The sequence below is a fragment of the Scyliorhinus torazame genome, chromosome 13 (genome assembly GCF_047496885.1).
Source record: "Scyliorhinus torazame isolate Kashiwa2021f chromosome 13, sScyTor2.1, whole genome shotgun sequence".
NCBI lineage: Eukaryota > Metazoa > Chordata > Chondrichthyes > Carcharhiniformes > Scyliorhinidae > Scyliorhinus > Scyliorhinus torazame.
Window position 1 is genome coordinate 159489531 of NC_092719.1, and position 22042 is coordinate 159511572.

General features: G+C 44.7%; 1 protein-coding gene across 7 annotated transcripts in view; it reads left to right on the forward strand.

Moving 5' to 3' along the window:
- The window catches only part of adamts9 (ADAM metallopeptidase with thrombospondin type 1 motif, 9), a 489710-nt gene that overhangs the window by 415345 nt on the left and 52323 nt on the right, over window positions 1–22042 (forward strand). For 6 of the 7 annotated variants that reach the window (XR_011934150.1, XR_011934151.1, XM_072472332.1 and 3 more), the window contains 7 exons: window positions 2211–2411; window positions 3900–4029; window positions 4165–4259; window positions 4347–4441; window positions 4545–4678; window positions 13330–13421; window positions 18204–18308. Coding sequence is in view for 4 of the 7 variants with exons in the window: in XM_072472332.1 (XP_072328433.1) it covers window positions 2211–2411; window positions 3900–4029; window positions 4165–4259; window positions 4347–4441; window positions 4545–4678; window positions 13330–13421; window positions 18204–18308 (852 nt within the window). In the remaining 3 variants the exon portion in view is untranslated. Of the gene's footprint in view, window positions 1–2210; window positions 2412–3899; window positions 4030–4164; window positions 4260–4346; window positions 4442–4544; window positions 4679–13329; window positions 13422–18203; window positions 18309–22042 lie in introns of those variants that run through there. The other variant, XR_011934152.1, reaches the window with a different exon arrangement.

A 22042-nucleotide genomic window follows, 5' to 3' on the forward strand; every position in this document is an offset into this window, starting at 1 on the left:
AATCTCCACGGGTCCACTTCTCCCATGACCCTTATGAGCCCAGTCAACGTCTTCGCCCCCCCCCCCCCCCCCCCCCCCCCCCCACCTCCAGCCCAACAACTGGGCCAGCGAGCGCGGCTGAGAACTGTCCATCCTCGACTCATGCACCATATTCCAATTTCCCCATCCCCCCCCCCCCACTATCAACTCGTAGGTGCCCAAATCTGGGATGGCACCCAGCACCCTCTGCGCAAACCCTGCATCATCCCAGTTGGGGCCATATACACTCACCAGCGCCACCAAGCTCCCCTCGAACGCCCCCTTCCCATTAACGTACTTACCCCCTGGTCCGCCACCACCTTCTCCATCTGAAACCACACCCTCTTGCCCACCAGGACCGCTACCCTCCGAGCCACGCTATCGAACCCCAAATGGAAAACCTGACTTACCCAGCCCATCCGCAGCCTCACCTGAACCTTCACCCTTAGATGGGTCTCCTGCAGCATCACCACGTCAGCTTTAGACTCTTTAATGTGTAAACACCTCAACCTCTTCACTGGTCCCCCCAACCCCCTCACATTCCACGTTACTAATCTGACTGGGGGTCTCTCACCTGCCCCTCTTATCCACCATCATCATCACCCCAGGTCCTGCCCACTGGACCTGACCTGCCCCATCCCTTTGTTGCTGTTGAACCCCTCCCCCTTCCCAGAATCCCCCCGTCCACTTCCTCTTGAAAACACCTCTCCCAGTATCGATTCCATCCCCCCACCTGCCCAACAGTTACGTCCTGGGAGATATGAATACCAGCTCCTTCCCACTGCACCTCACTGCACCTCATACCTTTTCTTTGCCCAATTCAAGACCTTCTCTTTGACATGGAGTTTGTGGAAACAAATTATGACTGCCCTTGGCAGCTCATTTATCTTTTTCTTGGGCCTGAGTGACCGATGAGCTGTGTCCAGTTCGTACCAGGAGGGTTCTTTCCCCTCCCCCAACAACTCCCGGTCACATCTTTGCGAAGTACTCAGTCGGCCATGGGCCCTCCACCCCCTTGGGCAAACCCACAATTCTTAAATCCTGCCGCCCCAACCTGTTCTCCAGGTACTCCACCTTGGCTGAGTCCTTTGGTGGCTTCCACCACCCTCCGCAGCTCCACCCATCGGGGTGAACTGGTCACTATGTTGTGACAGAGCTTCCTCCACCCCCTTCAACTTCTCTCCTTGCTCGCGTACCTCGACTGATGTCTTCAACACCGTCACCTTCACCAGGGCCATCGCCTCCTCCACCTGCTCCTTCATCGCTGCCAGCATCTCCTTACGCAGCACGTCCATGTGCTTGGCGAACTGCCGCCCAAACTCTCCAGCCATCACCTCGGTCAAAGTCTCTACTGTGAAGGCGCAGCCCCACGCAGCGACCCGACCTCAGCCATCTTTCCTGCTGCCGGGCTGGCCTGTTCACTTAAGGGCAAACTTTCACTCGGCCCCTTCTTCCCAGCAGCTTTCTTCTGGGTCTTCGACATTCCCCTCCTTCCTTATGTCTTCCTGCACCAGCTTATCTAAAAACTGCCACCGGAACCGGGCATTAAACTCCAAAAACCAGAGCCTCGAGCAGGAGCCACCCAACGTGCGACTTCCACCTACATGCTGCCACTGGAAGTTCTTGCCTAGTTTATTTAAACACATTTTCTCACATTGCTTTGATGTTTAACAGTCCATTATAGCAAAGACTTAAATATATCAGCAATTCACAACATTCTCACATTGGAGCTCAGTAAACAGTAATATAAAAGTACATTTCAAATATAACAGACATGAGTTATGGACTTACATGTTTCCACTCCACAACATGGTTTGCACATAGTGCTTATTTTAATTAATACTCTTTCTGTAAAATTCTTGTGAGTGAACCAGCCTTCTAATAAGTCTTGCTATATATTGGAGTATTGGAGAGAATCACCTCAACAATAAGATCCCGATTAGGGACTTAACATGAACAAATCAGCAAACATGAAATCATATCCTGCCACATGATAAAGTAATGCATTGAAAAACCAAGGTGTTCTGACACTATGCTATATTCTTTAACTATTATTTCCAAACCAGACTTACAGTGCCATACAAAAGCTTTGTGGTATGAGATTGTAACAGAATTAACCAGTCATTTCTAGCATTTTTGAGATCATTATGTACGAAAAGAAAGTCAGATTAACAATTTGGCTTTATTTCCAGTGCTCAGTTACTTGTGGAAATGGATACCAACAAAGACTTGTTTCCTGCAGTGAGGTTTATAATGGTAAGGACCTCTATGAATACGGCTACTATCATCAGATAACAACTAACTGCCCTGGGACGCAACCGCCAAACATCCGTGCCTGCTCTCTTGGCGAATGTCATATTACTGCCTCATGGAGGGTTGGAAATTGGGGAAGTGTAAGTTCATTTCAAAACTTTTCAGGACACACGCTGTAAACCTGAGAAATTGCATTGTATTTAATTTGATGCATATTTAACAGTCTTATAACCTTGTTGCCTTCATGCTTTGTGTCAGAATTTTACATAAGTTCTTTGAATCACAATGAGGGCATGTGGGGTTTACTCAGAATGTATCTAGCAAGGCAGTAAATTCTACTGATACTATATAACCTAGTTACATTTTTCTGCAGCCCAATAAGAGAATTTCTCCCACCATAACTGTTGTTAGATACTAACACGGAAGAACAATCATAATCTATAGATGAAGAGTTTCCATTTAGAGTAACATTTCCATGTCTCCAATACATTTTCTCAATCAAATTTAGTCACAGAGTCCCAAAGCACAGAAAAGGCCCTTCGGGACACCGTGTCTGCACCAGTCAAAAACAACCACATCAGTATTCTGAACCTATTTTCCAGCACAAGGCCCATAGCCTTTTATGTACTGGGATCGCAAGTGCACATCTAAATGCTGCTTAAATGTTTTGAGGGCCTCTGCTTTCATGCAGAGAGTTCCAACTCCCACCACCCTCTGAGTGAAAATGTTTTTCCTCACATCCCCTCTCAGCTTCCAACCCCTTACCTTAAATGTATGCCCCTTGTTCATTGATCCCTCCACAAGGGGAAAAGTTTCTTCCTGTCTACTCTATCTCTGCCCCGCATAATTTTATACATCTCAATCATGCCCCCCCCCCCCTCAGTCTCCTCTGCTCCAGGTGAAACAACCCAAGTCTATCCAATCTCTCTTCATAACTAAAACTCTCCAGCCCAGGCAACACCCTAGTAAATCTCCTTTGCACTCTTTCCAATACTATCATGTCCCTCCTGTAATGTGGATTCCAAAACTGCACACAATACTCTAGCTGTGGCTGAACCAATGTTTTATACAGAAAATCTCTCTCGATTGCTTTCATTATCCAGGGCAGCAAGGTGGCGCAGTGGTTAGTACTGCTGCCTCACAGCGCCGAGGATCCGGGTTCAATCTTGGCCCCGGGTCACTGGCCGTGTGGAGCATTCTCCCAGTGTCTGCGTGGGTCTCACCCCCACAACCCAAAAGGATGTGCAGGGTAGGTGGATTGGCCATACTGAATTGCCCCTTAATTGGAAAAGAAAGAGTTGGGTACTCTAAATTTAGTTTTAAAACATTGCTTTCATTATCAACATGAATTTTGTCAAAGAAGTTTTGTGAAGGTAAGCTACTTTGCAGTTACATTTCTTGTCAAATGGTTTCCTTTCCCATATCTTGATATGACAATGATAAAATGCCATTTGACTTAAAGTATAATTTATGGTGACAGTATTAGATGTTACTTTAAATTCAAAGTAATAATCAGATCGATATGTCCGTGCATGTTCTGCAACATGAAAGTACTGGTTTGACAGTACGATTGACAGTGATTTACATTTAGTGCTATTTAATTTCCTTTCTTTTAATTTTCTTGCAAGTGTTCAGTGACTTGTGGAATAGGAGTCATGCAACGCTCAGTACACTGTTTAACAAATGATGGGCAGTTAAGCAACTTGTGTAGTTTGGACATTAAGCCAGAAGAAAGGAGAGCGTGCCAGAGCGGAAAATGTAAGCGTTTTGATTATTCAGTCCATTTTCACATCACTATAAAATATCGGCATCTGTTTTCTGTTAACCGAGTCTGTTTCTGATTGTTGAAAAGTACATTTACTAAATTCTAATGAACAACATATTTTCATGTAGGTAAATTTCCAGAAAGCTGTAGAGATGTGCAGAGATTGAAAGGGTTCATGGAAGATGGTGATCACGTTCTTAACATTCAAGGGAAGCAAGTGAAGGTACATTGTTTAATTATTTTAACAAGAAAAGCAGATTTTCTATTTAATTTATTCCATTCTTGCATCAATGCATATTTCTCATTGCAGATATATTGTGCTGGTATGCTGTCAGATAGCCCAAGAGAGTATATTACACTGGCAAGTGGTGATGCAGAAAATTTCTCAGAGGTTTATGGTTACAGGTATAGAAAGGCAAAATATGATTGTGTTAACATTGTGTTCACTATACAAATAATAATTTTGGAACATCTTTGAAATATGCATTCAACATTTTATTTGATTTAGGCTGCATAATCCTGCTGAATGTCCATATAATGGAAGTAGAAGAGATGACTGTCAGTGCAGAAGAGATTATCTTGCTGCAGGGTTTTCTACATTCAGCAAAGTGAGACTGGACATCAACAGTTTGCAAGTAATAAGTGAGTAACATCTTCCTTACTGTTGCGTTTTATTTAACCACATTGATAAATTTTCATCGCTCTCACAAACTAAACATAGAAAGCAAACAAGGAACTAAATGGATAATTGAAAAAGAATATATTCAGTTACACTTTGTTTTACTTTATGGGAAATGTTAATCCTGCGTGCCCAACAGATACTGGGCTGGAAGTTAAAATTAATCCGGAAACTTAAAGGCCAACATCCTGTTCCCTTCTCACTGTTTTCAATTTTAACCTGTTCTTCTGAGTAAGCAGGATTGCCCCTCAGTTCCTTAGCCAGTTCCTTCCTTAAATGTTGTATGGGCTCCAATAACATAATCAGGAGCAAATTGTTATTTTTACCAATGGGCTGAACAGGCAAAGCTAAGGGCTGGAAACCAGGGCCAAGAGAGGCCCAGGGAACTCAGTTGTTCTATCCTTGTCATGCTAGGAGGAGTAGAGCCAGGAACAATATTTTCAAATAATTTGTTTGATGTTGTAACATAACGAGGAAATATAATGGATGATGGCTTTGTAATGTATGCAGATAGCGTAAAATGTACTGCAGCAATCTCAGGCTGCCCCCAGCAAGGACATTTCTCAAAACTGCAGCATTATTGATATCTGGAGTAGAACCAAGTTTGAGTCTAACTTTGCGGTAGGAACACGAATTGAGCTGAACATAGAAAACAGTACATTACAGTGCAGTACAGGCCCTTCGGCCCTCGATGTTGTGCCGACCTGTGAAACCACTCTAAAGCCCATCTACACTATTCCCTTAACGTCCATATGTCTATCCAATGACCATTTGAATACCCTTAGTGTTGGCGAGTCCACTACTGTTGCAGGCAGGGCATTCCACACCCTTACTACTCTCTGAGTAAAGAACCTACCTCTGACATCTGTCTTATATCTATCTCCCCTCAATTTAAAGCTATGTCCCCTCATGCTAGACATCACCATCCGAGGAAAAGGGCTCTCACTGTCCACCCTATACAATCCTCTGATCATCTTGTATGCCTCAATTAAGTCATCTCTTAACCTTCTTCTCTCTAACGAAAACAGCCTCAAGTCCCTCAGCCTTTCCTCATAAGATCTTCCCTCCATACCAGGCAACATTCTGGTAAATCTCCTCTGCACCCTTTCCAATGCTTCCACATCCTTCCTATAATGCGGCGACCAGAATTGCACGCAATGCTCCAAATGCGGCCGCACCAGAGTTTTGTACAGTTGCAACATGACCTCATGGCTCCGAAACTCAATCCCTCTACCAATAAAAGCTAACACACCGTACGCCTTCTTAACAACCCTGGCAACCTGAGTGGCAACTTTCAGGGATCTATGTACATGGACACCGAGATCTCTCTGCTCATCCACACTGCCAAGAATCTTACCATTAGCCCAGTACTCTGTCTTCCTGTTATTCCTTCCAAAATGAATCACCTCACACTTTTCTGCATTAAACTCCATTTGCCACCTCTCAGCCCAGCTCTGCAGCTTATCTATGTCCCCTCTGTAACTTGTAACATCCTTCCGCACTGTCCACAACTCCACCGACTTTAGTATAATCTGCAAATTTACTCACCCATCCTTCTACGTCCTCCTCCAGGTCATTTATAAAAATGACAAACAGCAGTGGCCCCAAAACAGATCCTTGTGGTACACCACTAGTAACTGGACTCCAGTCTGAACACTTCTCATCAACCAGCACCCTTTGTCTTCTTCCAGCTAGCCAATTTCTGATCCAAACTGCTAAATCTCCCTGAATCCCATGCTTCCGTATTTTCTGCAGTAGCCTACCGTGGGGAACCATATCAAACGCTTTACTGAAATCCATATACACCACATCAATTGCTTTACCCTCATCCACCTGTTTGGTCACCTTCTCAAAGAACTCAATAAGGTTTGTGAGGCACGACCTACCCTTCACGAAACCGTGTTGACTATGTCTAATCAAATTATTTCTTTCCAGATGATTATACACCCTATCTCTTATAAACCTTATAGGCTCAGCAATCTCCTTCCTAGCTTCCCAAAGAATCCTAGGATAAATCCTATCCGGCCCAGGGGACTTATCTATTTTCACCCTTTCCAGAATTGATAACACCTCCTCCTTATGAACCACAAGCCCTTCTAGTCTAGTAGCCTGAATCTCAGTATTCTCCTCGACAACATTGTCTTTTTCCTGTGTGAATACTGATGAAAAATATTCATTTAGCACCTCTCCTATCTCCTCGGACTCCAAGCACAACTTCCCACTACTGTCCTTGACTGGCCCTACTCTTACCCTCGTCATTCTTTTATTCCTGACATATCTATAGAAAGCTTTAGGGTTATCCTTGATCCAACCTGCCAAAGACTTCCCATGTCCCCTCCTGGCTCTTCGTAGCTCTCTCTTTAGGTCCTTCCTAGCTAACTTGTAACTCTCGAGCACCCTTACTGAACCTTCATGTCTCATCTTTACATAAGCCTCCTTCTTCCTATTGACAATTGTTTCGACTCCGTAAACCACGGTTCCCTTGCTCGACCACTTCCTCCCTGCCTGACAGGTACATACTTATCAAGGACATGCAGTAGCTGTTCCTTGAACAAGTTCCACATTTCCATTGTGCCCATCCCCTGCAGTTTTCCTCTCCATCTGATGCATCCTAAGTCTTGCCTCACCGCATCATAATTGCCTTTCCCCCAGATATAACTCTTGCCCTGCGTTGTATACCTACCCCTTTCCATCACTAAAGTAAACGTAATCGAATTGTGGTCATTATCACCAAAGTGCTCACCTACCTCCAAATCTAACACCTGTCCTGGTTCATTACCCAGTACCAAATCCAATATGGCCTCGCCTCTCGTTGGCCTATCTACATACTGTGTCAGGAAACCCTCCTGCACACATTGGACAAAAACGGGCCCATCTAAAGTACTCGAACTATAGCGTTTCCAGTCAATATTTGGAACGTTAAAGTCTCCCATAACAACTACCCTGTTGCTTTCGCTCCTATCAGAATCATCTTTCCAATCCTTTCCTCTACATCTCTGGAAATTTTCGGAGACCTATAGAAAACCCCTAACAGGGTGATCTCTCCTTTCCTGTTTCTAACCTCAGCCCATACTACCTCAATCGACAAGTCCTCATCAAACGTTCTTTCTGCCACCGTAATACTGTCCTTGACTAACAATGCCACCCCTCCCCCTCTTTTACCACTTTCCCTGAGCTTACTGAAATATCTAAATCCCGGCACCTGCAACAACCATTCCTGTCCCTGCTCTATCCATGTCTCCGAAATGGCCACAACATCAATGTCCCAGGTCCCAACCCATGCCGCAAGTTCACCCACCTTATTCCGGATGCTCCTGGCATTGAAGAAGACGCACTTTAAACCACCTTCCTGCCTGCCGGTACACTCCTGCAACTTTAAAACCTTACTCATGACCTCACTACTCTCAACCTCCTGTATACTGGAGCTACAATTCAGGTTCCGAAGCTGAACTAGTTTAAACCCTCCCGAAGAGCATTAGCAAATTTCCCCCCAGGATATTGGACCCCTCTGGTCCAGGTGTAGACCATCCCGTCTGTAGAGGTCCCACCGGCCCCAGAATGAGCCCCAGTTATCCAGAAATCTGAAACCCTCCCTCCTGCACCATCCCTGTAGCCATGCGTTCAACACCTCTCTTTCCCTATTCCTCGTCTTGCTATCACGTGGCACGGGTAACAACCCAGAGATAATAACTCTGTTTGTCCTAGATCTAAGTTTCCACCCTAGCTCCCTGAATTCCTGCCTTACATCCCTATCCCTTTTCCTACCTATGTCATTGGTACCTATGTGGACCACGACTTGGGGCTGCTCCCCCTCCCCCTTAAGGATCCCGAAAACACGATCCGAGACATCACGCACCCTGGTACCTGGGAGGCAACACACCAACCGCGAGTTTCTCTCGTTCCCACAGAATCTCTTATCTATCCCCCTAACTATGTAGTCTCCAATGACTAATGCTCTACTCCTCTCCCCTCTTCCCTTCTGAGCAACAGGGACAGACTCTGTGCCAGAGACCTGCACCCCATGGCTTACCCCTGGTAAGTCCCCCCTCCCAACAATATCCAAAGCGGTATACTTGTTACTAAGGGGAACGACCACAGGGGATCCCTGTACTGACTGCTTCCTCCCAGCCCCTCGCACCGTCACCCATCTATCTTTATTCTTCGGAGTAACTACATCCCTGAAGCTTCTATCTATGACCACCTCTGCCTCCCGAATAATCCGAAGTTCATCCAGCTCCAGTTCCCTAGCGCGGTTTCTGAAGAGCTGGAGATGGGTGCACTTCCCACAGATGAAATCAGCAGGGACACTGTCGGCGTCCCTCACCTCAAACATTCTGCAGGAGGACCATTGCACTACCTTCCCTGCCATCCCCTCTAGATAAAAAAAAGAAAAAGAAAGAAAGAGCTTACCTGTTATTCACTCCCCTTCTCAGCAAGCACTCACTCAGCAACCTTTGCGCCCTGCACGATAACACCTGAGGGAATATAAAAGAAAAACTACTTACCAGTCACCAGCCAATCCCTTACCTGCAGGCTGTGGCGTCACGGTTCAACTTCTTTCTACTTCTACCTGACCTCGAGCCTTCCTCTTGATCTTTACAGCGTTTATTTATTTTTTGGTTAGAGGAGTAGGTGGGGAGGGAAACACTGAAGAAGTGTTTCGGGTTTAAGTGTCACTTGACAACAGCTCCTCCACAAACCAACTTCATGTTAGGGTGACCACAATGGAGGTATGCAAATTTCCCTTGCAACAGCCAATCAGCAGCTCTGCTCTACTGCCTTCTGCTGGATGCTTGTCTTCACTCGAACAGCTAGGGTCTCTAGCTCAGGTACACCTTCAAGTTAGGGTGACCACAACGGAGGTATGCAAATTTCCCTTGCAACAGCCAATCAGCAGCTCTGCTCTACTGCCCTCTGCTGGGGCAGCTGAGGCTGAAACTGAATTCCCGGTTTAGTCTCTACAGGGTAGAAAAACTGAGATACTACACATTTGTCTCTTCTCACCTGACCATGCAATTCCCGAGATATTGAGGCAATCAATATCTCTGCCCACCTGCCTGCTCCACATTCCCCCAACCTTTCCTTGCCTACCTGCTTTCTCTTGCTCTTAAGGCTGCAAAAACCTCCAGGAATTGCCTGGAGTCTCCAGGAATTGAAGATCAATCTCCTGGACACTGCTGTATGTGTGCAACCCTGAAGATTTTTTTTCCCCCATCTCTTTACAAGATGTGAACATATTGAAAATGATGGGGAGAAAGGTTGTTGGGCTGACAGTCAGGAACCATCCAGTTGGGTGATGAGTCTTTTTGCTTTCCATTGGCACAGGAAGGCAGGACTTCAGAAGGATGAATATGCTAGCTAATGCAGGGCTGGAGCGTAGATAAAACCTCCAGGAATACATTTATTCACTGTTGACAGTTCTAACTGCTTTGATTACCCTGTTCTCTGTCTCTTTCTCTCATGCGGCATTTTTAGCATAACACCCAGCATTGCCTTAGCCTAGCTTGGAGCTGGCCCATTATGCCAGAACTTGTTGGATGATGGCCCACTTGTCTCTTGCAGACAGTTAAATGAGCTCATCAAGTTTCTCATGCTCCAGAGAGTTACCACTGCTCAGATGTGATCTGAGGTTCATTACCTAAATGGAACCATAACCCAAGTAAGTATTGAGGGAGTATGGCTGGCTGGCTGGTGCACTGATTTAAGGCTCAATCGCATTGGTTGCAGAGATTTAAACTCCACTGTCCACAGAAGGTATCCTGTTCATGGAATAATAACTGTAGCTCTAAAAGGAAAATAATTACCATAATCCATTAACAGTTTGCATAAGTGGTGGGAATTTGAATTCCTCCCGCTGGGCAAGAGCTTTGTGGATGAGCGGTTAAAATGGAAAATTCCTATTTCCCATTCCATTCATGCCAAGCTGCGATTTTAAAGCTATTGCTTTTTATGCAGGTTGATGTGTTCTGCAAGACTCGGGTGAGAATTTCATGCATAAATTAAGGATATCTTGGAATTGACAGTGCAGAAGGAGGCCATTGAGCCCATCGAGTCTGCACCGGCCCTGGAAAGAGCACCCTACTTAAGCCCATACCTCCACCCTAACCTTGTAACCTAGTAACCCTACCTAACCTTTTTGGACACTAAGGGCAATTTAGCATGGCCAATCCACCTAACCTGCACGTCTTTGGACTGTGGGAGGAAACTGGAGCACCCGGAGGAAATCCACGCAGACACAGGGAGAACGTGCAGACTCCGCACAGACAGTGACCCAGCAGGGAATCGAACTTGGGACCCTGGCGCTGTGAAGCCACAGTGCTAATCACTTGAGCTACCGTCCTGCCCTAATTATTACAAAATTATTACAAAATCTTGATTCTCTGCTTTATTTCTAGCAAAATTGCCTTCTGAACTTGAGTAATATACTTGTTTCAAAAGAGAGAAACAGAGCTTTCAACCTGCTCTTCTGCTGAAGTCTTTATTGCAATCTCTCTCTAGTAAATGGAGTCTGGCTTGTTATACTTCATCCATTGTGTATTTCTAAGAGGTTTGGGGTGGGTCCATTTGTGGCAACCATTGATTCATAAATCAGCACTTTGCATTTTAATGTCTCTTCCTTAGACAGTGGCGAGTTTTGATGGACCTTTGAAGTATCGGAAATGTCCCTCCCTTCCCCAAGGATGTCTTGTTTGTTTTTTTCACCCTCATCTTGCAAGGTTGCCTGGCATTTTTAAGTAATTTGTCCTGGCTCATTTCAAGTTGCAAAATTTTCAGTCAGTTGAAAGTTTGAAAACTGAACACAGCCTTGTGACAGCTGAGGTTCCAGTTCAGAATCTTGTTTGAAAGGATTATGCTTTAGAGAGGGTTTGGACATCAGCATGTTGAAAGCATAGGTGTGCTGACTCTTTAGAAGATTCTCCTACCAGCACTCCAATTTAGTGATTGCACATTCAGCACAGTCTTGCACACGGTTCATTTTATATGTCACCTAGTGATGAGACAAGTATCTTCAAAAATGTTTACACCAAAAATGTAAGCTCTTCATCCAACCTATCCCAATTCCTGGACAAATGCATTTGGCATCTGGTTTAGTACTAACCCAGAGAGTGCAAAAGACATATGTTTTAATGCTGCTTTTTGCTGAGTAAGCTGATGTCCGTGGCAATTGCCAGTGTGACTCTGAGCTATGGAGGACAAAATATCAGTCAATATTGCTTCTATTCAATATTCAAGGCCTGCAAATATGGATATGAATGGAAGCATAGGATTGAGTTTACTTGTGATCCCTCATTCCCCCCCACTCCCAACTGACAGCCTTGGAGGAAAAGTGCCTTGGTAGCGCAGTGGTTAACACTACTGCTTCAGAGCACCAGGGGCTCAGGTTCAATTCCCGGCTTGGGTCACTGTCTGTGCGGACTCTGCACGTTCTCTCTGTGTCTGCATGGATTTCGTCCGGGTGCTCCGGTTTCCTACCACAAGTCCTGAAAGGCGTGTTGTTCGGTAATTTGGACATTCTGAATTCTCCCTCAGTGTACCCGAACAGGCGACGGAGTGTGGCAACGAGGGGATTTTCACAGTAACATCATTGCAGTGTTATTGTTTGTGACAATAATAAAGATTATTATAAACATGACCTTCTTAAATTGAAAGTGAGTTTGATACACTCACCCTGCCATAACCCCAGCCCATTTGCCTGAATCAGGGTCATTTAGGCTTTAAGGGATGGTTAATATATCTCTCCTGAAAGTACTGATGCAACCTACAGTGAAATTCCATAAACTGCAAGATCTTTGTGGAAGAGCACGTACAGTGTTTTTAATTTTTAAAAAGAATTTAGAGTATCCAATTTTTTTTCCCAATTGAGGGGCAATTTAGTGTGGTCAATCCACCTACCCTGCACATCTTTGGGTTTGTGGGGATGAGGCCCACGCAGACACAGGGAGAATAAGCAAACTCCACACGGGCAGTGACCCAGGGCCAAGATCGAACCCGGGATCTCAGCAGCTGAAGGCAGCAGTGCTAACCACTGCGCCGCCATGCCGCCCTGAGCATGTAGTGTTGACAGGTTACTCAGCCATGGGGAGTCATTTTTCTGAGCCCATTTATTGCTCGCCCACCATTTAAATACAAATGGATTTGCAACATGATCAGGCGTATGATTCAATGCAGCTCAAAGATTCTGAAGTCAATTATGCCATGTTCCACCAACTGAGACCAACACAAGTCATTAGAGACTCGGGTATTAATTCCTGGGAATTTTCTGGTCTGTCTGGTTCGGTGCTATCATGTGGTGGTAAAAGTAATTCTGTGGGTGACATCTTTTGAAACTGCTGGAAAGCACAAAAACAGCTTTTTAACTAACTTTTGCTCACTTTAAATAATCCCACTGCTTGTGTTGCATCCAGCTCCTATCACTGGCAGATTAATCATCTATCATTCATCTAAGACAGAAAAGATAAATAGCATTTGGTAACTTGAAAAATGTAATTTAAGCTTGTATAGATATTGTACATGTTATTCAAAATTATAATAATCTATGTTATTATTGTATGATGTCTCTTCACCTTGACTATTATGCATTTTTTCAACAACTCACCCATTTTCATCTTTATAGCAACAGACTTGTACTTTGCACAGACACTTGAAGGCCGATCAGTTCCATTTGCCACAGCTGGAGACTGTTATAGTGCTGCCAGATGTCCACAGGTGACTTACCTAGTTACTCAATATGGTGATATTATAAAAGGTCAAAATGTGTACATTGAAAAAGCTAATTGCTGGTATTTAACGTGCATTATAGTATGAACGCAAAAATCTTGTACTATCCAGACATACAATCTAGGATTAATGAGGGGTGAAATTCTCCATTTGGGACATTATGGGCGGGATTTAACTAAATGGAAACAAAGTCCCATAGCGAGCCTGTTTAGCCACGTGTTTCCTGGTGTCACAGCGTGGAGAAATACAACGCTATAAAACAGCACCCGGGTTAGATAGGGGGGTCTCAGCGGGAAATGTGTGGCCTTGGGCTGTTTGCCACTGCGCGCAAAATGCCAGCTTGGCATCCTGGCAGTGCCAACCTGGCACCCTGGCAGTGCCCCTTACAGAGCAATTCCCGGTCCTGCGGGCATTCTAACCGCTGGGACCAGAGTTAGTGCCAAAGGGCCTGGCAGCTGGAGCTGTTTTTAAGTGGAGGGGCACCCTCTTTCCCAGCATGGACAGATTCAAGCCTTCCGAAAGCTGCCTGGGAGGTGATGGCAAAGGCAGTCAACACTGCCAGTCTGACAAGGAGGACACAGCTAGTGAAGGGGGGGGGGGGGGGGTCTGGGGGTCACTGGAGTGTCCTATTCCCTAAGAGGGGCAGAGAGCCAGGGAGTGTTCCATAGGCTGTGGTGCAAGTGACCTTTGGGTGGGATGACCCCTGCTGATCTCCTGTTCCCTCTGCAGTGGGGCAGCGCTTCTGAGGAGGGCCAACACCTGGTGGGCTCCGCACTGAGCTTGAGCCTTGATGATACAACTGGGGTATGAGGGTGTCCAGAGGGGCAGCTTGGGTGGGCTCCCAGATGACCAGAGGCCTTCTAGGCATTTAAAGGACACAGGCAGCACTCAGCAGTGTGAGCAGCCAGGAGCCTGTAAGTAGCACCAAAGGGGCGCGTTTAAAAGACAGATCGCAGCAATGGCGGTCTGAGCCAAGCCACCCTGATCCTGAGGGGGAACCCCCAAGTCCACGGACATAGCGTCAAGTCACTACCTACTACTGCCCCCAGCCCAGTCAGCCATCCCCCTGACAGGCAAGCCTGGCAGTTTTTAATCGTTTTTCAGTGTTTTTGTAGTTTCCCCCCCCCCCGCTCCACAGCCATGGCGCCCAATCCACGTTTATAAATGCTTGTAGTAGTTCACGCCTGTGACATATTCACCTGGGCGGAGCATCGCGGAAGGGCGGAGCATATTGTGTCCAACTCACTAATCACACTTAAATGTATGCAAATGCCGGTTGTACATACCACCGGTGGCGTGAGCTGCAAACGTCATTATCGACATCAACGCAGGGTGCGGACTTCGATTTTCGCTGGACACCCAATTCTCTGTCCGATCATTGTTTGGGTGTGCAGGGTCGCGAGGAGGAGAATTTTGCCGAGGTGTCTTTATTTTCCATCTACTACTTGCATATTTTTGTGAGTGATTTGACTACATATTTAAAGTGTTGCTGTGATTGAAGTGGAATTTCCTAAATTATAGAAAATTAATCTGCATGTTATGTCATAAGGGTATCAATTACAGGGCTATAATTTTGGGAGATGAAGTGCTGCTTATCCATTATAAACAAGATGTCAGTGTATGAAACTGTAATATGCAGAGAGAATAAGCATTAATAATTTATAGTGACAACTTGGAAACAAATCAAAAAGAGAACTGTAAATCGAGCAAAATACTTTCTAAAGAATACTGCTGCATTGTTGAACTTGTATTGACCCGATATATATATATTAAATATATAAACCTACCCACACTAAAACACATATTGAAGTGTAAAATGACCGACAACAGATGAAATAATTTTCTTCATGTTCTACATAAGAAATTTGGGGATGGATACCCCAATCCCCGATGCCGGTATCGTGATTCCTGATCGGGCGGAGAATGATGGGCTGCCTGAAAAACAGGATTGGCACCGGGCACCAAACCTGGTGCTATGCTCTGATCTCCTGCCAGCAGTCCCATCAGTCACCCCCAACAGTCCCCCCATCAGTCACCCCTATCAGAGAACCCAATCAGACCCTTCCATCAGTCTCCCCTACCAGAAATCTGAAAGCAGTCCAGTAAAAATTCACTGCCTTTTCATTTACCCTTTCCTAACATCTACTGCCTCAGACACACGTCTGGAAAGCAGCAGCTGTTACAAGTGCTAGAGGCAAGCCTAGAACACTTGAACCCTGACAGCTTCAGAAATGCAAATCTTCCATTCAATTTCACACAGCAATACATTTCACTAGCCAGTGATTGACAGTTTTATTAATTGTTTATACATCTTTCCAGTCATGCTTGAATGGATCTCCATAATGCTGCTTTGATGCTAATCACAATGTTTATAAACACTCTTGCTATGATTGACAGCTCCAAACCACATCACAGGAACAATGTGGTTTTGCTCCCTTTTTTCACAGCAGAAACCACTCAGCTGCTTTGATGGGGGTCTGATGGAGGGGCTGGGGGAATTCAGTGGGCCATCCTCATGCGTGCATGCTGTGGGGGTGGGGGGGTGACCCGATATTCCTGTGCGGGGGGGGGGGGGGGCAGAATTAGCTTTGTTGGGGGGAAGGTGGCAGTGGGCTACCTACAACTTGTAGTTGGTTCATAAAACTCAGTAGCTTGTTTCATCACCTGGCATCCTATTCTAAAGGATATTATTGAAGCACTTGCATTTTTGTGACCATTCAAGAGCCTCGTGGTGACTTGCACTGATATTTACCGCTCACGGATTTTATAAATTGAAGTGTAATTTTCAAATTGCTCTGTGAGGATTTGCCATTAGCCACTCTGGTTTATTGGTTCAAGACCCCAGCAAAATAACCACTACACTAGCCGGTGATGTATTTATGAATAATTCCAATAATGTTGCATTTTCAAACCACTACATAAAAATTATTAATAATAGTATTAGTATTATTAAAACATAACTGTTCTCATAAATATGTAAGTAAAACCTTTCACTGCCAGATGCTGAATATATCCCAATAGCTGTCATTCATTTTTGGAAATTTGTTTTGGCTTATCAAAATGTAAATTACATCACCTCACAAATTTTATATCATAAATTTATTTTCAAACATTTTCTCTCAACCCACCAGTTTAGGCAGTATCATTTGTGAACGTTATATTGCAGTATTATGGTTTTGCCTGCCATACCTTGGATTCCTATTTTGAAGAAATTGGTCAGTAATAACAGGAAGCTTTAACAATATATAAATGATAAATTTGCATGATTTAGCCAGACTAGTACATTCACTGGGTAATACTTTTAACATAATCAGAATGAGCGAAATTATCTGTAAATTCCAATTGCACAGTACAAGATTAAATTAAAATAACTTAATCGATTAAAATGACTGCATGTAGGAGCGGCACGTTGGTGCAGTGGTTAGTACTGCTGTCTCACACCACCGAGGACCCGATTCGATCCCGGCCCCAGGTCACTGTCCAGGTGGACTTTGTACATTTTCCCTGTGTCTGCGTGGGTCTCACCCCCACAACTCAAAGATGTGTCCCAACCTCATGATGTGAAAATTCAATCAGGGCCTCTAACCCTCAAATGGCAGCCAGAAATCCTGATGTCGTGTTGGGTGGGGTTACTGGGTTATGGGGATTAGGGTGGAGGTGTTGACCTTGGGTAGGGCGCTCTTTCCAAGAGCCGGTGCAGACTCGATGGGCCGAATGGCCTCCTTCTGCACTGTAAATTCTATGAAAACTATGTGCACGGTAGATGAATTGGCCACAATAAATTGCCCCTTAATTGGAAAAAAAGAATTGAGTACTCTAAATTTGTTTATTTTTTAAATTTCCCATCGTGATCATTTCAGGGCCAATATTTATTTGATTTATGAAAGGTGGTCGGTTTATTATGTTACTTTAAAGTAAGAGATTGTGTCGTGCTGCAGGTACATAAATCTTAACTTGCAGGTATTAGTTGACAATATTTATCTAAACCATATTTTACTATTTGCAGGCACAACAGCAGTGCCCTCTGCAGATAGTTCTGAAACAGTGCAGTTGAGTACCTCCCATGTGTCCAAAATTACAAATATAATCAATGCAAATTATGAAACTCACACTTTATTATCTTGGATTCCTTAATTAATGATAACTATATTGAGACACAGATCCAAAATTGCTGCATAGTATTTAAATACATACTCACTGGGCTATGTAAAATTAGATGTGCTGTATCTAGATAAAATAATGAGCAGGATTCTCTGGCTTCCCAGCCTCGTGTTTCTCGGTTGCGGGAGGCGGCGCGCCATCCGGCTGGTGGCAGGACTCTCTGCTCCTTCACTGTCAATGGGAATAAGCCACCCCATGCTGCTGTGAAAGTGGCAGGCAGGAGTGTGCTGCTGGTGTGACCAGGGAAGTCGCTGCCAGCAAATGGCTGGAGAATTCCAGCCAATAGCTAACGATACAAACACAAAATATTAAATTTTTACTCATAAACGCAACACAATTTATTACCATTATCCACTAATACATTCATGGCAAAATAATAAAATGAGAAAGACTATATTAATCTGAAGATTTTTTGTTCATTTTTATCGACAATGTCTTATTTCTATTTTCAGGTGGGCTGAAATAATATTTTGTATGTTGACACTGGGGACTTGTTGAAATCAAACGTCCATTGGCTTAGAATAGACTAACTTTATTTTATGCTTTTGCAAAATCGAATGGTCTAATGTGAATTTATTAAACTCCAATCAATGTGGCATTATCTTTCAGGGTCAATTTAGCATTAATCTCTCTGGAACAGGACTCCGAGTGTCTGAATCAACAAGGTGGATTTCACAGGGAAATTATGCAGTTGTAGAAATACAGTGGTTGCTGGTAAGAATGTAATGGAAAATGTGGTTAAATATTATTTGTCAAGAAGTAATTTTACTTAGGTTAATGCTATTTGATGAAAAGCTAGTTGTACCTAAGTGAGATGTTAACCGGTACATAGTTTATACCAGATGACATTTAACCTGCGTACAACTACTTTTCTGTATGATATATGTTCCAGTAATGTTGGTTGTGATAATAAACATGGCTAGTAATCTTCTCGTATAAATTAGTAAACTCATTTTATAAGCTCTTCCATTTTATCCAAAGAGTGTGGTCAAGATTTCAAAGTAGGGTCAACAATCCAACATCCGGATGAATTCTATGTCCCGAGCCCATGCCTCAGCTCCATCACACCCGTAATGCTATTTTTTATATGCTAATGCCTCATTGGACAGCAGGCAAACTCGGCCATTCAAAAACATTTAAAAGGGCAGCATACTTAAATAAATCACTCCCGCACTCTGAAAACAAAAATTAAGAGGTACATTGAGTGAGAGGGCACGCTGAATGGGACCACTCTGAGGGATATCGATGAGCAGAGAGATTCAGGAGTTCAGGTAGATAATTCCTTGAAAACTCAAATGCAGATAGGCAATCATCAGGCCATAGGTTAAGTACTACATAAAGCTTTAGATGTTCTAATACAGATGAATAGTAGATCCATGGCGATCATACAATACAGATGCACCACATGATGTGAGAGATGGAAAATATGGATGGAATTTTCCCTAAAAATGGCCAAGTGTGAGGTTCTGAGTGAAAGCTGGCACGTTGCTCTCCAGATCTTCTGACACTTTTGGTTTCGCTCGAGCAAAATGAGGCTGATGAATAGCGGGAGAGGCAGAAAACGAGGACCATGCCAGGGGCCAGTTTTTGATGCAACTGCCCTGCTCCTGTATGCGAAATCGAGATCTCGCTGTAGCGTGGCGAGAAACCAATTATCATCACTTAAGCCCTATTTCCATACAATGGGAGCCACCCCAACGGACTCCCATCATTTATCAGCCCCCCCAGTGAGTGATCACGCTGGTGCCGATTAATACTCTTTTTTAAAACCATAAACTTGACAGAAGAGCATCTGTGGGGAGCCGAGGACGTGAGTAGCCATCTTTGCTCAAAGAGCCTGGGAGAACTGGGCTTGGCCACCCCAGTGCTCGGCGGGGGGTGGGGGACCCTCGGCTGGGGGTGTGGACCTTCCGCACATGGGTGGGCCGCCATGGGAGGGTGGGGGAGTAGGTGCAGGTGGGGGGCGGCACCACCATGCCAACCCCTGGATCGTGTGTAGCAAAGTGGAAAAAGGGTATGAAAAGAATCTAACATGTGATATAAAATCAGCAATTTCTTTTAACAACTAAATTAGGAAGAAGCTGGTGGTCAGAAGCAAGGTGGGCCACTTGAAAATGGATAACAGTAATGTTGTCAAAAATAAGGAAATGATAACATGCCAAATAATTACTTTGCATCAATATTTAAAATAGAGGAAGGGGTGAACATCCCAAGGTAACTATTAATGAATCAGGGATAGGGTGCCATATTTTCACCTGGGCTTGGAAAAACATGACCTGAACTTCTGCAGCTCACAAAATGCACACCCATATTATATTTGATTGTAAGAGGGATTTTTGATGTTTCATACCAGTGGGATTTGCAGTGCACTTGCATTTTGTGAACTGTAATAAGGTGTAGGGTGCAGAGGAGGACCAATGAGAAAGTCCATCTCAGTTCTCACATCTATCGACTTCCCTTTATAATTTCACACTCCTCCCCTCATCTATCCCGCTCCCACCCTATGCCACTTCACGTCCCTCATATATCCTCTGTAGCCACTCACCCAGTATGCATTTTGTACAGTTCTCAGGAGCTATGTAATAGCAATTGGAAAAATAAATATTTTGAAATCATCAAAGAATCATTAAACCTCTAGCAAACTAAGAAAACTGTGATTTCCAGCTCAGTATCATTGACACTGGACCAAAAAACTCAAGGAGAAGAGATTGTAATGCTTTAGTGCCTTTTAAGTTTGTAACCAAACAATAAGCCATGGGTGTGATCTGCTCGAATGGGGACAGAGTCCCGTAGTGCGCGAGATTAGCCGGGTGTTTCCAGCTGCTAATCTGGGTAGATTGGGAGCCTCAGTGGGGAATCCCCTCGCCGGAACGTCTCAGTGTAGCAAGAGATCGGGACACCATTTTGCGGTGGAAAATCACATTTCTTCAAAATAAACCAAAGTGTCGCCATTCGTACACTGAAATGCACCTTCCTACACAGATGAAAATTCAGCCCAGGAACTCAACAAAATGTACATACAAAAGATTGTACCTTATCACTCGACTATTTACGAAAATGACAGAGGAAACCAGTGAATTATAGACCAGTCAGTCTCGCATATTAACAGAAATTGCAAGAATCTTTAATAAGGTCATGATGATGGAACACCTTGAACATTTTCAGCTGATCAGAAATAACCATCACAAATTTGTGAAGGTTTTGTCCAACCTGACAAACCCAGTTGACATTTTCGAAAGGTGGGATGTTCATGGATATCATTTATATAATCATCCAGAAGGTTTGTGGTAAAGTTCCTCATAAAAGACTGTTAGCTCAGGTTCAATTACATGGAATTGAAAACAAATTATTGACCATGTTTAGAAATTGACTGCGTGGAGGGAGACGGAAAGTAGGGATAATGGGCAACAATCTAATTCTTCGAATGTGATCAATCCTGTCCCACAAGGATCTGTGTTGCAGCCTCAGTTATTCACTGTATTCATTAATGACTTAGATAATGGGATAGAAAGCCACATTTCCAAATTTGCCTATCACACAAAATTTGGTATTATGAGCAGCATAAATGAAAGTGTGTAATTGCAAAGGGAAGTCGATAGATTAGGTGAATGTGAAAATCTGTGGCAAATTGATTTCAATGTAGGCAGCTCTGTAATAGGAAAGCCATTATAATTTCAAAAGAATATAAAAAATGGAACTGCAGGAGCACCCTTGCCCATGGGAAGAGAAGCTTTCAAAATAGAAAGAGTGGAATTCATAATTCTGTGAGAAATAGAACTGTTTGATGTGATGGAAGTGAGAAGAAGAAAAAAAAAATAGCAAAGTGGGCTGTACGGTTTGAAAGATCCAGGGCTGAATTCTCCATTCTTGAGACTAAGGGCGGGATTCTCCAGGATCGGCGAGATGGCCCGACGCTGGAGTCAAAAACGCCGCGAACCACTCCGGCGTCGAGCCAACCGGAACATCAGGGGCAAAATTCTCCCAAAACGGCGCGATGTCCGCCGACTGGCGCCCACAACGGCGTCAATCAGACGGGCATCGCGCCGCCCCAAAGGTGCGGAATGCTCCGCATCTTTGGGGGCCGAGCCCCAACATTGAGGGGCTAGGCCGACGCCGGAGGAATTTCCGCCCCGCCAGCTGGCTGAAACTGCCTTTGTTGCCCCGCCAGCTGGCGCGGAAATGACATCTCGGGGCGGCGCATGCGCGGGAGCGTCAGCGGCCGCTGACAGTTTCCCACGCATGCGCAGTGGATGGAGTCTCTTCCGCCTCCGCCATGGTGGAGACCGTGGCGGAGGCGGAAGGGAAAGAGTGCCCCCACGGCACAGGCCCGCCCGCGGATTGGTGGGCCCCGATCGTGGGCCAGGCCACCGTGGGGGCACCCCCCGGGGCCAGATCGCCCCGCGCCCCCCCCCCAGGACCCCGGAGTCCACCCACATCGCCTTGTCCCG